This window comes from Desmodus rotundus, chromosome 9, assembly GCF_022682495.2.
Source record: "Desmodus rotundus isolate HL8 chromosome 9, HLdesRot8A.1, whole genome shotgun sequence".
Lineage (NCBI taxonomy): Eukaryota > Metazoa > Chordata > Mammalia > Chiroptera > Phyllostomidae > Desmodus > Desmodus rotundus.
The window spans coordinates 105,774,764-105,792,295 of NC_071395.1; the positions used below are offsets into that span (position 1 = coordinate 105,774,764).

The 17,532-nt window shown below is 56.1% G+C and overlaps 2 protein-coding genes across 11 annotated transcripts in view; both read right to left on the reverse strand.

Annotated features, from left to right (window-relative positions):
• ZNF385C (zinc finger protein 385C) overlaps nucleotides 1-17,532 on the reverse strand; it is a 51,297-nt gene that overhangs the window by 4,338 nt on the left and 29,427 nt on the right. For 8 of the 10 annotated variants that reach the window (XM_053911392.2, XM_053911389.2, XM_053911386.2 and 5 more), the window contains 3 exons: nucleotides 3,796-3,944; nucleotides 1,774-1,884; nucleotides 226-391 (listed from right to left, as the gene is read on the reverse strand). In XM_053911392.2, coding sequence (XP_053767367.1) covers nucleotides 226-391; nucleotides 1,774-1,884; nucleotides 3,796-3,944 — 426 coding nt within the window. Of the gene's footprint in view, nucleotides 1-225; nucleotides 392-1,773; nucleotides 1,885-3,795; nucleotides 3,945-16,730; nucleotides 17,065-17,532 lie in introns of those variants that run through there. The other 2 variants (XM_045189946.3, XM_053911387.2) reach the window with 2 other exon arrangements.
• On the reverse strand, nucleotides 5,545-9,664 carry C9H17orf113 (chromosome 9 C17orf113 homolog). The gene is given in 4 exon segments (XM_071222316.1): nucleotides 5,545-5,784; nucleotides 5,786-6,012; nucleotides 6,015-7,119; nucleotides 8,436-9,664. Coding segments are annotated over 4 exon segments (2,109 nt in total). The 5' UTR covers nucleotides 8,973-9,664.

Below are 17,532 nucleotides of genomic sequence, written 5' to 3' on the forward strand. Positions count from 1 at the left end.
GAATCAAAGGGCCGCTGGTTTGATTCCCAGTCAGGGCACTTGCCTGGGTTGTGGACCTGGTCCCCAGTTGGGGGCGTGAGAAGAATCATGTTTCTCTTCCTCTCTTTCTCCCTCCCTTCCCCTCTCTCTAAAAATAAGTAAATACAATTAAAAAAAAAAAAATCTCTCAACTCCTCGTCAGAAACTAGACTTAGAGTGGGGAGATGGGAAGAATTCAAGACTGACCTTTGCTCTGTGGCTCTTTGGGGGCTCCGCTGGCTACAGATAGGGTTGGGGACACCAGCATCCCATCCTGGGCCAGGGTTTGGGGCCTCTGCTTGCTCTTGGCGGCTTCAATGGCCTTGAGTTTTCTGGCATGTTTGTGGCCTTTATAATGTGCTTCGGCCTGGTTCTGGGGTGGGGAGGGCATAGGGTCACCATTCATTCTCCGAGTCTACACGTCCCATCCACGAGCTGGCCCTGGGCAGGGGGCAGGTCACACGGGGGGGATCCTGGTCATCGCCATCATCATCATCACAGTATGCGCATGGCCCTGAAGTCTACAGAACACATTCTCATCCATGAGCTCCCAGGCCAGCGGCCTCTGGCTTTAAATTCTGGCTCAGCCATTTAGTAGCTGTTCCTCTGTGGGCAAGTCACTTCACCTGTGTGAGGTTCGGTTTCCTCACTCACACCCCTTGTGCTCACACTGACCTCACGGGACTCTGAGAATTGAATGAAAACCTGCACAAGCGCCTAGTCCATCCTGTAGGTGCTCAATGAATGTTAGTAACCTAGCTTACAAATGCACAAATGGAGAAAACAGACTTCCTCCCCCTTTGGGGTGTGGGCATCCCAGAACATTCGTCCATTTGTTCAGTTTTTTCAACAAACTGTGATCGAGCACTGGCCATTCGCCAGGCACTGCGAAGACACAGTCCCTGTCTTGGAGTGAAGTCTCTCTCTCCAGCTCGTTCACAACTTGCAACCTGAAAGCCTGGAGGGAACCCCCATATCTGGCCTGACAGTGTCCTCCCTCCTTCAACCAGGGGTCTCTGCTTGTTGCCCGCAAATGCAGTAAAGACAGGCCCCTCCCTGGACACTCTCACCAGAGCAGGTCAGCTGAGAATGTCTGCTTGAGCCCCGGAGTTGCCTGGACAGAAGGCAAACCTCCCCTGGGAGGCCAGAACGAGGCTCTTTCACTATTGAGGTGCAGGCTATAGTAGAAAATATGCAGGGCCTTGGGGTCAGCCAGGCCTGGGTTCAGATCCCATTTTTGCTACTCACCAGCTGTGTCACCTCAGGCAGGTTACTTAACCTCTCTGAGGCTCAGTTTCCTCCTCTGAAAAGTGGGGATGGTCATTGCACCTCTATCCACCTCACAGATGTATTGTGAGAACTAATTAAGATGATAGGCATGAACATATTCTACAGACTCTCAGGTGCTTTAAGAACTCAGCTCCAAACTAGAAGCTGCGGGGTGGCCCCTGCGACCCAGAGTGGGGAGGGGCAGTCTTCTCTCCTTCGGAAGGGTCCAGATCACAGGAGAGAAGTATAGGGAAGGGAAATGGAGTCCCAGGGGGACTAGGGAAGGAAGGGGCAGAGGACTTTGGGTAGAGAAGAGGACGGATGGATAAAGGACTCTGAGTGCCTCTTCTGCAGCCAGGGATGGAACACAGCACCCGCAGCCCCTTTGCTACCCTTTTTCCCGCAGGGGAGGCCCCAGAAAGCCCAGTCTCCAGCCCTCTCCCTGCCCAGCCACCTCCTGGACTTGTTTCCACTACTCCCTCTCACCGCTGAGTTGAACCTCAGGTGACAGATGTTACAGGAAATGAAGAGCTTCTTCTTCAGAGGGGAGGGGACCCCAAACGTGTGGCTGATGACAGCTTTCTGGACCGGGTCCATCTGTGAAGGGAGTGGGAGGGCACAATAACTCTGGGGTCAGCCTCAGAATGGGGGGGGTGGCAGTACAAAATGCAAAAAACTAAAGACTATCAAGGAGGGCAGTGGGCAGCCCCTAGGAAGAACTTTTCCCATCCTTGTGATGTTAGACACAGGAAAAGAAAGAGCCTCTTCCCCGGCAGACTTTCTCTGTCAGCCTGGACTTCTGCTTGGAGGCAGGGGGATGGGCAGGGTGACCTCCAGGATCTACTTACTTGTTTATTTATTCTCACCTGAGGACATGCTTTTAGAGAGAGAGTAAGGGAGAGAGAGACACACTGATGCGAGAGAGAAGCATTGATGGGTTGCCTCCCTCCCATACGTGCCTGTGCTGGGCATCTTACGTGCCTGGACTGGGGATCAAACCTACAACTTAGGTATGTGCCCTGACCGGGAATTGAACCTGCAAACTTTTGGTTACTGGACAACGCTCCAGCCAACTGAACCACCCCGGCCAGCAGAAGCTAGAGGGTTTCCTGAGTAGTAGAATCATTTCTTTGGAATATTAACCTGTGTGTCTTTGTCTTTGTCTTATTTTAAATAATTTTTTCTTCTCTCAAACCAAGTCTTTATGTTCCCTTTTCTCAGGGCCTAGACTGTCAGGCCAAAAGCAGAAGCTATCTGGGTTTGCGTGTCAAGAAGAACTTTCCAAGCCTTCCCGAGAGAAGAGAACAGGGCCTCAGAGAACGACCTGCAGGGACCCCCGGCGATCAGGACAACAGAGGCGTCGCCTGCTCCTGAGGGACCTCGCACTTGAACAGCAAGCATGTCAGCAAGTGACAGCAGAAACCTAAGACCAGGGGACCTCCCCCAATGGCTCAGGCTCCTGAGGACCTCTGTGCAACCCTGGAGACTGGGATTCCTCAGGGTGACTGAGGCAGAGGGGCGGGGCTTGTTGATGATGACATTTGATTAAAAAGTGTTTTTTAAAAAGCATGCCTTACAGCTCCTGTAGTGAAGTCTAATTCATGCTCACTACACTTGTTTTTCACACATATACACAGACCGGAAATACACAGACCAGTATTCAAACAGAGAGCACCTGAGCCCTGGCTGGTGTGGCTCAGTGGGTTGAGTGCCAACCTGCAAACCCAAAGGTCCCTGGTTGGATTCCCAGTCAGGGGCACATGCCTGGGTTGCGGGCCAGGCCCCCGGTAGGGGGTGTGCGAGAGGCAACCCAGCAATGCATCTCTAGCATATCGATGTTTCTCTCTCTCTTTCTCCCTCCCTTCCCCTATCTCTAAAAATAGATCAATAAAATCTTTAGAAAACAGAGAGCACTGAGCTACAGGTTACAGAGACATGCAGAGTAATACACTCTCACACACACAAATGGCACACAGGCAAAGGCACACTCACCCCAACCCACGCAAAACACACTCAGAGGGTCAGGCACACACCAAACACATGCACAGTCCACACGAAGACACAGAACACCTCTCCCGTAACCAGCACACATATTACATACTGAGAAACCAAGAGTTGTTTACAAACACACACACAGAGGACACCAACACACATTCACACCCACAAATAACAAACCAAGACCTGTGGAAACACAAACTAAACCCAGTTGCACACAGGCATATACAAATCATCCTCAGAAGTCCCTAAACCAAAACTCCAGCACAGTCCCTATAGTCCCAGCAATGGGGGGAGCTGATGGCACCTCCTGCTTCCTTGGCCCAGAGAGCTGGGCCCAGGCGGTCTCTATTTTGGGAGCACCTCGTCACTTGGGGGAGTGACTATGTTGGATGTTGGAGGAGAATGAGCTTCTGGTTAGACCCAGCTTCTGAGAGGCAGCCCCTCTGAGCCCACCTTCCCTGCCCACCCCCAGCTTGGCTGCATGCTCCCGCCCACCAGCCCAGCCCCTACCGTGCTGAAGTTGGGGAAGAGACTGAGCGGGGCGGCACCATTGAAGTGGAAGGCCAGCAAGTGCTTGAAGTCCAGCGGGGGCTGCAGAGGCCTGGCGGGCAGGGGCAGGGAGGCCAGCAGAGGGCTGGGGGCACTGGATGCTGGGCCTGCTGCAGGAGGGAGAAGGGCAGGGTCTGAAATGGGAGCCACAGGGCAACCACACCTCCACAGCCAGAAGAGGCTGATGGGCTTCTTGGGTATGGAGCCAGGGCAGAGCTCCTATCTCCCTCTTCACCAAGTAGCACTGGCCAAGCCCAGGGTGGTTACAGCCCACCTCTGTGCCTCTCCCCTCCACTACTGGGGAAGTAGAAGCGGGGAATCCACAGCATAAGGCTCCGGCCCAGGAGGGTGACCATCCCGCCCCCACAGAAGTCCAATTGAACTCCCAAGGGGAGTCAGGCCAAGGGAGGGGACAGGGGTGTCAGGGAGGGCCTCTGACACACACACACCACCAAGGAGACTGCATGTGAGCTGATTTTCCTCTTTATTGCAAATTAAACCCAAACCCAGGAGGCCAGGGGAAATGTCAGAACCCCCTCCTTCTCACTAACTCCCCTATTCCAGACCCTCACATCATTCCCGGCAAGGGCTGCCTCGGGGGATGGGAAACCCTTGGAAGCTGAATGAATGTGTCCCCCAGCTCTGGTGAGGCCCCAACTGCTTCTCGCAGGAGGCAAAAAGCCCTCCAACGGTGTCCCTGGGTCTGGCCTGGGTCTGGCCTGGGGCAGGGATGGGGGGGCAGGGTTTAGTGGGGGGTTAGAGCACTGTGGTTTTACAGTCTTTGGTCTTACAGGTCTGAGGCAAGGAACTTGGGGGAACAACCAGACTTCAAGAAAGAAAAAAAAAAAAAAAAGAAACGAATCCAGTTCATTTGGGACTTTTTTGGATCCTGTCAAAATGAAAAGAAGTCCTTTTAGATTTATATGTGATCACTGTGAAAAATAGATTTATTTCACATCTATAGATTGATGTCTCTATATGCTATGGTCATACACAGAAAAGCCTCAGGTGGCCTAGTGGTGGGGAGGGGAGCGAGGGCACCACTCCCTGCCCTGAACTGTTAGCTTGTGCCGCGCGCTGCGTCAGAAACAAGGATGCCCTGAACTGTTAGCTTGTGCCGCGCGCTGCGTCAGAAACAAGGATGCCCTGAACTGTTAGCTTGTGCCGCGCGCTGCGTCAGAAACAAGGATGCCCTGAACTGTTAGCTTGTGCCGCGCGCTGCGTCAGAAACAAGGATGCCCTGAACTGTTAGCTTGTGCCGCGCGCTGCATCAGAAACAAGGATGCCCTGAACTGTTAGCTTGTGCCGCGCGCTGCGTCAGAAACAAGGATGGCCATCTGCTCCCCAGTCATATCTGAAGAGATGCTGCCAGCAGGGAGCTGAGAAGCAGTCAAGGACCCATCCATTCTTCTTTCCCTTGATTCCTTCATTCTGGAGACCCAGTCTTCCTCCCCCACACGAAGAACCCCCACCCCCAAGTTTTTAGGGCCAAAACTTGAGATGAGTCCAGAGAGAAAAGGGTGAGCTACTCCTCACCAAACTCTAGAATGGTCAGGAAAAATATTTAGGGTACCCCAGACCCTAGCATCTCTGCCCACTTGCCAGATCCCCCTGACCCACCCCTCCTCCACAGCCCAGGGGGCTGGGTTAGTACTCAGCCTGGAGCAGAGGAAGCATGGGGAAGGTGGGTCCAAGGCCACAGTTAGTAAGTCAGCTGGGATGCAGCATGGTCAAATCCAGCTTGGCCGTTAGAGTGACCAGGGACCCAGACTGGCTGGCTACAGAGAAGGAGGCCACGGTCACATGAACTTCGACCTCAGCAGCCCCACCCCCCACCCACTCTAATAATTCCACCGCCATCACAAAGTCAAATTCATGCAGTGGGGGACCATCCACAGCGATCTTGACCGCAGGGTCACCTCCGCCTTCCCCTGCCCCGCCCTGCCCCCCCCCCCCCCCACAGCTCCTGGCTGTGGCAGATCTTGTCCAGGAAGCCAGCGCCCATGGGCAATGCCAAGGCCAGGGTGGCAAGGGCTGCGAAATCGGGGAAGAGCTCGTGCAGCTCGGAGTGTGCGCACACCAGCTTGGAGCACAGAGCCCGTGGGCCCAGCTGCCCCAGGCTGCAGACCACACGCTTGAAGAGCATAGAGTCGCCCAACCTGCGCTGGCGCACCAAAGCGGCTCATAGACGCGCAGCAGGAGCCGCAGCGCCCCTTCGCCGTGCGCGCCCAACTCCTCAGGTGCCTGCGGGTAGCGGCGGGGATCGAAGATCGCTGAGAATGCAGCCACGGCGTCCAGCTAGGGCGCAGGGTAGGAGTCCCGCAGCCTGCTCCGCATGGAGTCCAAGAAGGCCCCTCGCAGCTGCTCCAAGCCCCGGACTGCAGCCTCGGAGTAGCCAACCAGCTCCAAGCCGCAGTAGGTACAGCGCCCACTGCCCATGTCGGGGCTGGAGGATGCCAGTTCCTGCAGGAAGCCCTAGAGGTGCGCGCCACCGGAGCTTCGCTGCGCTTGGAAGGAAGCTGCAGCTGCCATCACCAGGGGCTGCAACAAGGCCAAGTCTGGGTCTTCTGGCTGCAGGACAAGGGCGAGCTTCTGCATGCAGGGCAGAGTGTCCAGGAGCAGGTGGGTGAAGGCCACGAAGGTGAACTGGCGCAGGGCGAGGGCCAGTGCCCTAGCTGTTGGCGAGGCGGGGGCAGAGGCCTCCAGTGTGGGCACCAGGCAAGGCCAAGCCTCGGCCACTGCTTCCACCACAGGCAGCAAGGAGGCCCAGGGCACTGGCCGGGGTCCTGCCAGGTCAATGGCTGCAAGGTCCAGTGCCGCCCGGAGCACAGGGACTGTGTGGCAACTGGGGCCACCGTGGAGGTGGAACAGGGCATCCAGGACACTTTCATATTCACCTAGGTAGGCAGGAGGCTCGGGATCCGGCTGGCCGGGGAGGCCATGGAGCTCCAGCAGCAATGGGCAGGCCGCCTGAAGCTGCAGGCCCACACCTCCCAGGTGATCCCTGGGGAGGCTGGAGCTGAGCCAGGTTAGCTTGGGTGTGGACACACCGAAGGCCTGAAGGACATCCAGGAGTTGGCCAGCGGTGGCCTTGCCCTCCTGTAGTTCCACACTTCCCAGGAAGGTGGCAGCAGGCTGGCCATCGCAGGGGGACACTGAAGTGGCAAAGAGGGCCAGACTGGGGGACTCAGGCCAGTCCATGGTCTTGTCCAACACCAGCCCCACGTATGGGGACGCCTGCAGGCACTGGCAGGCCTCCGTGTGCAAGACGCCGGCAATGGCCACCTGGGACAGCCAGAGAGAGAGAGGGGGCAGGGCGGTTAGGCTTGTCCTGAGAAGGGGAGGCAGACAGGAAGGGTGACAGGAAGAGCACAGGCCTTAGGGTCAGGCAGATTCAGGAACTAATCCTAGCTTCACCACTTACTGAGTGTGTGACCTTGGGCAAGTCATTTAACCTCTCTGAGCTTCCGTTTCTTCAGCTCTACAATCAGGCTAATAGGTGCTCCCAATCTCCTCAAAAGGTTGTTGTGAGTTATAAGTGTAACTTTTTGTTGTTGCATTTAGAAATGTAAAATTCTAAGCGCGCCCTAGCTGGTGTGGCTCAGTGGATTGAGCGCCAGCCTGTGAACCAAAGGGTTACCGGTTCGATTCCCAGTCAGGGCACATGCCTGGGTTGCAGGTCAGGTCCCCATCTGGGGGCGCACGAGAGGCAACCACACATTGATGTTTCTCTTTCTCCATCCCTCCCTCTCTCTCTAAAAATAAATAACATCTTTTAAAAAATAATAAAAGAAATGTAAAATGCTTTATGAGCCATAAAGGCTCTACAAAGTTTGGTATGTGCGTGTATATGGCATCACTCATCTGCCTTGTTCCCGGGGGTCTCCCTCCTCTCTGCGCCTCAGGGATTAACCGATAGACGTTCTCAGTCCCAACTCCTGGCCAGCGACACAGGGCCCCAGCTGTGTGTTCTGTTTGTCTCTCATCTCTCTGTAAGATGAGATCGCCTCCCGCACCTCCCAGCCCCTAGGACTCACACAGCTAGTACCTAGGACAGAGCTACAGTTTGCATGCCGCCCGAGGCCACATGGGTAATACAGAGCTTGAAGTGGGCCAGGGATACAGCAGAGGGAACAGGGAAGTCCATGCCTGCTCCCCAACTCTACCATTTCATGCCCCGAGAGCACCGGGACCTAGTTTTTCAGTACAAGTAACAAATCCAGAATTTTACATGTAATCTTTCATTTTGTTAGACTTGGAAGCTAATTTAAGTTTTTCAAAAAACTGTGAAAACCAACAAAACACTTCTGTGGGCCAGTCAAGCCCCCAGGGCCACCAGTTTGCTCTCTCTGGCCTAGGCAGCGAGGGGAGTGCCACTGTGCCCCCGAGGACAGGACCTGGTCTGGCCGCTTCACCACTGTGCTCCCTGCAGCTGGCCCAGGGCCTGGCACACAGAGCGCTCTCTGTGAAGGCTCTGACCAGTGAAGGTATGAATGAAGCGCTCTGGCTGCTGCCCAGGGGCCTGGCATGCTGGCACTGTGCCAGATGGCTCAATGTCCTCCCTCCTCAAGCCCTCCCCCCTACCTTTGGCTGCCACCCACCTGCATGTCCCTCCCCCTCCTGGGGCTGTAGTAATCGCCTCGCTCCGTGCCCAGCAGCGCCTGGCACAGGTTGGACCTCTGTAGTTCCAGCAGGGCAGAGCAGTGGTCATCAGGCACATCCTCCTTGGCCATGCAGTACACGGTGGTCAGCACAGCCACTTTGGCCGGGTCCACCTCCACCTCGATGCCCCTGGAGGTAGGGGTGGTTGCCAGGCCTGGGTAGGCCTCTCCTCCCTCGGCCTCCAAGGTAGGCTGGCCCCAGTTGACAGCCAGAGCCTGGCGGTGGGCCCCCGAGGTCACGTGGTGCAGCAGAGCGGGGAACTGGAAGTTGTCGGTGCCCACGGTGAGGGAATTCTCAGCTTTGCCGTGCTTGTTCCGTACCAGAGCCTGGCGGCACTCGAGGCAGAACATCAGCTTCCTCCCGTAGTCGAAGTCCAGCCAGGGAAACTCCTCTTTCCAGTGCTCGTTGAAGTAACGCTTGCACTTCTTGTTGGAGTTGGAGGCCTCTTTGGCTGGTTTCTTCCCCGGGGGCACCATTCCTGCTCAAGCGGCAGGGCACCCCCGACTCCCACCCAAGTGCTCTGACCCCCCCAGCTTCCTCCCACACAGAGGCACCTCCCTTGACAAGGGTAGTTGGTGTGGAGGCAGGAGAGGGGCAGCTTGCCAGGCTAACGTGGACCATCCATCTAACTTAGCTGGGAAAGTCTATTCCTGCTCCACCGGTGGGAGACTGGAGGTAAAGCAGACAAAGGAGGTTGTTAGGGGGTCCACCATGGGCTTACACTGCCCACAGAGCTCTCCCCAGCTGAGGGGTGGACGGGACCCAATGGGGCAGGGCTACTGAGAGTGGGTGGGGTTACACAAAGGGCCATAGAGCAGGTATCCAAAGTGGGGAGGGATGGGGGCCCAAGCCCCACCCGAGGTTCTCCCTGCATCCAGGAAAGGCAGTGATCCGTGCTAAAGGCTGAAGCAGCCAGAACTCAGAGCTGGAAAGACCAGCACCGTCTATGCAGCCACATTTTGTAAGTGGGGGGACTGAGTCCCGGAGACAGGGTGGTTCTCAGGACTCAGGGGTCATTTCTGAGCCAGAGCAACAATTCAGACCTCCTGAGTGGTCACCCAAAAGATGACTGATTTCCTCCAGTCCACAGCCATTTATTTCAACAGAAGGAAGTGAGCACCAAGCTGAGCTTCTGGAGCCACAGGACTGAGGAACTGGATTTGTTTTTCTCTGGTGCTCGCTCTCTCTCTCTCTCTCTCACACACACACACACACACACACACAGGTAGTATGGTTTGGGGAAGTGTAGCCCAGAAATGGGGGCTGAGCCAGACTAAAGACACCTAGCTGGTTGCCTGTATTTCCCTCACTCTACCTCCCTCCCCCCCACAGGGTGCAAGGCCAGAAGGAGCAGTTCAGGACAGAAGGCCAAGTCCAGCTGATGGCCAAAACCTGCCAACCCTACTTCCTGATTATCCCTCAAACCCGTCTGTCCCCTCCTCTCCATGCCTACTGATAACGGCAGTAACTACCACGTATTGAGCATGGACAAGCTCAGGCCCTGTGCTATGCACTCTGCAGTGACTCCAAGAGGAGACCAAGATTCCTCCTGCAGAGACTCGGAGGGTGGCACTGTCCTCATTTTGAACAGGAGGAGACAGGCTCAGACCTCATGTGACTCGCCCAAGGTCCACAAGCAGTAACTGCCTGAGGCAGCATGAGATCCCAGGTCCTCCTGACCCCACAGGCCACACTGAGACTCTGGCCTGCGCCGTCTCGCCTGGGTTATGCAGCTGCCTCCACCTCTGCAGCTGTTCCCCCAAGTTCATCTGTCTCACAGCAGCCAGAGAGCAAGGCCACCTACAAATTCACCTATGTCACTCCCTTGCCTCTACCTCTTCAGTGGTGTCCTGTTGCCTAAGTCTACACTCCTCAGCATGTCCGTCCCCTCCCAAGCCTCTGGACACCTGCAGAGCCTCCTATCCATCAGTCCTGTCTGCTGGGCCAACTCCAAATGCTTTCCATCCCCACACTTAGGACTGTTACTTTAGCTGCTGCCTTCATCCCCCCTGCCCCTCCTCGTTCCCTGGCTAATTCCTATTCATTCTTGGAGAGCAGCTCAGACATCCCCTAGGCTGGTACCTGCCCTCCTGTCTCCCATAATCCCCCGTGGGTGATTCTTCATAGTACAGTGTGGCGAGTGCCAGAGTTCTCTGTGCATCTCTACACTGGGTTCCTGGAAGGTCAAAATCACATTTGTTCATTTTCGGATCTCTAGGTCTCTGTACAGGGCTGGACATGCAGATGCCTCTCGGCAAAAGATGGTCGTTTCCAAGAATGAAAGGATTTATTTTGGCTATGTGAGAGAACTTCCTGTTTCTGAGGCTATTGGCTAGATGAGTCTAGCTCTGAGAAAGCAGCGACTGTCGTGTCCACCTGACATTACACCCAGCACCCAGTGTGGCACCCGGCACTTAGTGGGTGGGTAACATAAGGGCAGATGAGTAGAATTCCAGGCACAGCTGTTTAGAGTAAGGAGAGGCACTCCGTGTTCCCAGATGTGGGTGAACCTCGTTGGTCCTCTTCCCTCGGACTCTTAAGCGGCATTTGGCACTGCTCGCCACGCTGTCCTTGAAACCCATTTTTTTCCTTAGCTTCTAAGATTCTACATTCCCTGATTTTCCTTCACGTCCGCCACCCCTTGGCATGTTCTGTCATCTCCTCCTCCTGTTCCCAACCTCAGCCTGTCCAAAGAGTTCAAAAGCATCTCTGCTGGCCACTCTGAACTATACAACCTGTCTGGGCATCTCACCTCTCCACCCAACCACCCTCCTGGCTTGTCTAACAGAATTCTCCACGTGTCCCTACAAAATACGCTCCTCTCCCAGGTGTCCCCAGTCCAGGAAATGGCCCATCCTCCCACGCAGGCATTCTGGGCAGAATCGTGCCCCTTTAAGCTGCACACTCTTCACATCCAGCACCTGGTCTATCAGCAGGTCCTGTTGGATTCCACCTCCACAGTCTACCTCTCACTCATACCTTCTCTCGCCACTGCTGCCACCCTCCTCGTCTGGGCCGCCTTCATCCCTTGCCTGGACTATGCCAGTTGCTTCCTGATGGCTCTCTGGGTTTCTACTCTTACCTGTCTCTGAGCCATTCAAACCCTAGCAGCCAGAGGAGGCTTTTAAAACACTGCTTGAAACCCTCCACTGCAGCCTGTGGCTCAGAGACCAGCGCCAGAATCCCGCTCCAGGTCTGCCAAATGCCCGGGCATTGGCGGTCCTCGCTGGCAGCCACGTGTCCGTCCCTCGCCTTCCAGCTATACCTGCCTTTTCTTGGTTGCTCCAAAGTACCAGGTTCCCATCCTTGGGGCCCATGCACATTCTGTGCTTTCTTCCAGAGTGTTCCCACCCTCCACTTCCCCTCTGGTCATAGCTTAATTGTCGTCCCCTTTTTAGAAGCTTCTCTAATTATCCTTTCCTAGGAAGTCCTCTCCTTTTCTGTCACTAACCCATTTGTTCCCTCCATTGCACTCCCACAGATTACAAATCTACTTATTTCTGTGCAGTTCTATTGCTTGGTGTTTTGGTGTTCTCTCTCTCTCTCTCTCTCTCTCTCTCTCTCTCTCTCTCCCTGAACCCAAGAGAAGGGAACCCAGCATGTATGCCACAAGATTTGGGGAGTGAATGAGTAAGGACTTGTGGGCTCTCAGGCAGGAAGAGCAGTGGAATGGGCCCTTGGGGGCCCATCGGGTGGTTAAAACAGTTGCCTTTTGACATCCTTTCCTCCTAAAATCCTTCAATTCAGTGACCTTGTCCAGCCCATCACCCAAAGGGTCTTAGAATGGGGAGGAGGTGCAAGGCCAAGTTTGTCAGATTCTTACCATGCACCTAGAAACTGGCTCTCCTGCCCCATTCTGCAGAGGGGGGGTAAAATAACTATCAGGCCTAGAATGTTTCTGATAAAAGGTCAAAGGAGTAGGTAGGAAGGAGGCATGGAAAGATGGAGATTCTATAATTGCACTGTCCGATATGGTAGCTGCTAGCCAAATGTGGCTGTTTAAAATTAACCAGAATCGCCCTGGCTGGTGTGGCTCAGTAGATTGAGCGCTGGCCTGCGAATCAAAGGGTCACCGGTTTGATTCCCAGTCAGGACACATGTCTGGGTTGTGGACCAGGTCCCTGCTAGAGGGCGCACGAGGAGCAACCACACATTGATGTTTCTCTCCCTTTCTTTCTCCCTCCCTCCTGCTCTCTCTAAAAATAAATAAATAAAAGTAATCAGAATTAAATTTAAAAATTTAAAATTTAGTTTCTCAGTCGTGCTAGCCACAGTTCAAATTCTCAACAGCAACATGTGGGTCGTGACTAGTGGCTATTGCATTACACAGCTCGTTTGCAGAGAACGTTTACAACATCCCAGAAACTTTTGTTGGACAGTGCTACTCAAAAAAGAAAAAAGAAAAACAAATGGACAAAGGTCTTTGAAATCCCCCCCCCCCAACCTGAGGGAAGCAGGCTGGGTGGAGTGTGGTCCAAGGCGAGGTGTCCCAGGTCCCCCACGTCTCTCCACACCCTGGTCAGCTGGGTGGGAGTGGGCACAACTTGACGGGCCCTGGGGCATAGCGTCTAGCTCTGCCACCCCCACTTCACCCAGCATGTAAGCCTCAAACGTAGAGTTTATTTAGCCCCGGGATGGTAGCCCCCAGCCTCTGCCCCAAGCTCCTTTGGGCCCCATCCTTTTGGGACCCCACTGAAAGAGTCTGGGAAGAGAAGAGGTGGGAGACCCCTTCCCTGGCAGCCCGGGTGAGGCTAGGGCCCCCAGCCTGCCTGGCCTGTCCTCCGGGGGTGGGGAGTCGGAGGGCTGGGGAACTTCTGGGGGGCGCGTGGGGGAGGATCCCTCAGATGGGTCTCTCCGAGGTACTGGTGCCCCGCTGGCGGTTGCCTATGCCCGCAGGGCCCACAGTCTCTGTTATCCGCCCCCTGCCAGGCAGCTCTGGGAGGGGGCGCCCGCCTAGCCCAGCCCCAGTCCCGCCCGCACAGACTCACAGAAACACTGGAGCCACCATCTTGCTCGGTGGACGCTCTGGCCGTGGTCTCCTTGGGCTTCACCGAGCGACAGCAGCCACTAGTGGTAACCGTGGCGAAGAGGCGCCAGCAGCCAGCGCGGGCAGGGGTCACAGGTCTGGTGGTGGCGACCCCCACCCTGCAGCTCACCCAGCAGCGCCTGTCTGCTGCCCGCAGTGTCCCAGCAGCGGCACACGTAGCCCAGGGTCCCCTGCATCCTTCCCCCGCTGTGTGCACTGCAGCAGGAGCTACTGAGATTAGACTGCAGGAAGGAGGCATTCATTCATCACAGCTACCTGTGCATTTCTGGAGGAGCTTACAGGTGAGAGCTCACAGGTGGAGTGCCACATCAGGTAGAGCGACACGGATGGGAGGCTACAGTCTAGCAAGTGCTCTGAGGTTGTGAACGAAATGCTTTGGGATCACAGAGGAGCGGGCAGTAAGCCCAGGGTTCTCCCGGAGAGTCAATTAGTTTTCACAGCAGGGTCAGGGAAATGCTACCAGAGGAAGGGCATTCCAGGCAGGGGCACTGGCAGAGCACCTGGTTTGACAGTGCCGTGCAGGCTCACAAAGGTCCAGGTGGAGTGGAGGTGGGGGATGGGGTGAGTGTGCCCTGGCCAGTCCCTGCTGCTGGGAGGCTCCAAGGGAATGCTGGGGATTTTGACTTTCGGCCTGGTGGGGAACCTTAGGAGGTGTTTGAGCTAGGAGCTCAAAGTTTTAATCCAATGAATTATTTGTAGTGGGGATGATGGAAATGACGGATGTGTCAGGGAGAGGGAGGAGGGACCTCTTCCTGGAACGCTCAGGTGCACCGGGGCCCCTCCCCACTGTGTGAGTTCCCTGCAGGAGGGCTGTGGGTTTGTGGTGCCCCAACCTTTCCCAACCTGGAATCTAGAGACCTGCAGAGGAGCTCAGAGGTGGACTTGGGCTGGACGCGTGGCCAAGAGCCTCAGTTTCCTCACCCGTGCTGAGGGGGAGGGATTTGCACCCCAGTGAGGAGGAAAGGGCAGGACCCGAATGGGTCTGAGGACCAATTGAGTTGCTGGGTGTGGAGGTCACTTGAAGGGGGGCTGCGGGGGCACTTGGTGACTCAGTCTCCCCTCCAGTCAGCACAAAGGCACTCAGAAGTGCCTTTTAGCCCCTCACAACTGGGTCCACTACTCTCCCACACGAGGCCTGGGGCACACATGGATTTGAGGTCCGGGATTCTCTGGAGGCTGTGGGGGACTTTCCGGAGCCCCCTTCACCCCACCTGCTCTGTGCCGCCCCCTGCCTGCCTCTGACATTCACCGTGAACCCGGCCCCCAGGGCCACTGGGATGGTGTGTGAGTCGTGGCAGGTGCACACACATGTGTGACTGCTTGAAGGGAGACACCACAGCCCCCACGCCAGCCCCAGGATGGCACCGCACAACCTGATAGGTCTACAGTTCTCTACCCACGAGCGGGTTAGGTGTAGAGGGTCTTTTCTGAGTGCGTTTTGCAGCAGAACGGCTGCCTTGGCTGAGTGACTCACAGCAGTCCCTCCCAACCCGGGGCCAGGGGTCACAGCTCATTGGATGGCTGCCTCAAGAGGGTGGGTTTTTGCTTTGGTCAAACACGAACAAATCAGACTATGTGGCAGAAAAGAGGCCACCCCCAGGGGTCCAGCTGAGGCTGGGGCAGGAGGGAAGGACGGAGGTCTCCTGAAATAACATCGCCCTGGCTGGCCCCCAAGGGAGAGGCTCTGGGAAGACCACATTCTGCTGTTGTGCCACCATTAGCAGAGACACACGCAAGAGCACAGGGACGTACACTGTGAGGTCCCCAGGCCCACACACATGGCTGCAGGCACAGACTCCCGGGCACACTCATCTCCCCAAGGTGACACCCTCTACGCACACAGAAGCATTCACACGCAGAGGTGGTACCCACGCTGGCTGGGGGCAAAGTCAGGCACAGAGGCCACGCTCGAGCGTGCACGTACACACCCAGGCAAGCTCGACAACGATGCACTCAGACTGGATATTCCCAGAGGGATAGACACGCGAGGACGCACAGACCCCTAAAAAGATTCAAAACAGCAGGCACGCAGTGGCACACACCATCTCTCGCACAAAGAGGGGCGCAGACACAAAGGTCCACATGCAGACACGTTCCTCAGAGGTAGGTGCGTGTGTGCTGCTCACTTGCAAAACTAGGTACATACGACAGACCCACGAGCTTCTGTGGCCACACCCAGAGTCCCTTTCTCTCTCCCTCAGGTCACAGGGGCAGATGGTGGGGTCCCCCTGCCCACCCCAGGCATACACACACACCTCAAATAGAAAAGTTACTGTTTCTACCACAGATAAAACCGAAACTCTGCAAAGAAAGTGAAAAATCTAGGAAGGAGAGAGAGAGCCAAAGGCAAGGAATAGGAGATTGAACCAAGACCTGCTGCTTGCCTACTCCCACCAAGTCCAGGGGGGTCCCCCCCCACATCCTCCAGAGCCCCCAACCCACTTCTGGACCAGTCAGCACTCAGGAGGCAGTGACGTTCCAGACCCGCTCCTTCCTGCACTGGAGGAAGAGACCCGGAGCCCAGTCGCAAGAGGAACCCTGCCCTAGCCCCACAACCTCTAGCCCTTGCCCCCATGGAAGGGGTTCCCAAAAGGGCCCCTTAATAGGTAATGGCTGTCTCCCCCAAAGAGGATCGGACAACCCCAGTGTGGAGAAGTGAGCCGGCAGACCAGGGATAAGGCGGGGCATCAGCTGATTCCAGCACAGAGGCTGGATCTCAGGTAGGGGCCCCTGGATGTCTGCCTGTCTCCCTCAGTCTGCTTGTCTCTCTCTGCTGCAGTAACAGCTCCCTCTTCAGCCCCCTCCCCTACCCCTCCTTGGAGGCTCCAGGCAGCCCTTAGAGGCAGTTGAAGGTGAGATTTGATACAAGGAACTTCTGACACAGGCTCCTGGAGCTGTGACCGCCCCAACGTGAGGTGCACTTCATTCCTGCGGGGTGGTCCTGTAACTCCCCGACTCTTCCTGCCACTCCCACCCCCAGCTTTGTCCCCAGCCAGGGTGGGGACTCCTCTGCCTAGCCCTGGACCTAGGAAAAGGTACCAAGAGTCAACTGGATATGGGAATCTCTCAACAGACAACTTTGGGGGGCCAAGAACAGCAAGAAAAGGATGGGGCTGGGAGAGGGAAGAGGCCCATTCTGGTCTCCAAGCCCCCTCTGCACCCCGGTTCCTGTGCCCTCAGTACTTACCCAAGAGCATTCTCTTTGTAGGCACTGCTGAGCACAGAGTGAAGAGCAAATGAAACCCAGCCAGAGAGTGACAGAGGGGAGGGGGTGGGGGATGCGAGGGACAGGAGGGGAGGGAACGAGGGAGGGACTCCTGCTCCTGCCTGGAAAGCAGTGGTTACCAGACTCCGTCTCCCCTCGCCAGGAGTGAGCCGCCTAGTCCCTGGTTCCCTTCATCCCTACCAGGGGTAGAAAGAACCAGGCACTTCCTTCCCCGAGGGCAGAGTAGGGGGCAAATACGGAGACTAGGGACAGGGGGAGAGTGTCAGGGAGCATCCACTGCCCCCACTCCCGGAGAGTCCCTGCCTAGCGTGCCTCTTACACGGAAGCAAATAGTTGACCCTGCCCAGACCCCTCACAAAGGTGCTGCCAGCCCCTCTCTGCCTGCCAGCCAGTCCTTGCCGCTAAATTCTGAGGCCCCACCTCAGGGCTCGCTGCTTCAAAAGCCCACTTCTCCTGTGCCGCCTGACTAATCCTCAGCCCACCATTCCCTTAAGTTTACCCTCTTTGAGGAAGGGGAAACTGAGGCTCAGTTTCAAACTGTCCCATGTTGGCCCAATGTGGCCGTGGGGAAAGGGGGCCCAGGTGGCTTGTCCCCCTCTTCGTCCGGACTGTTGGGCCCGCTACCTGAGCAATGACAGGAAGGGGTGGCGGCAGTCATCTGCGCAGCTAGAACTCCCGACACCTCTCCCCTGCCTTCACCCCTTCCTCTCCACCACCTAACCCCCGTCTTTTCTCCCCTCCTGTGCCCCTTTCTTGCCTCCTG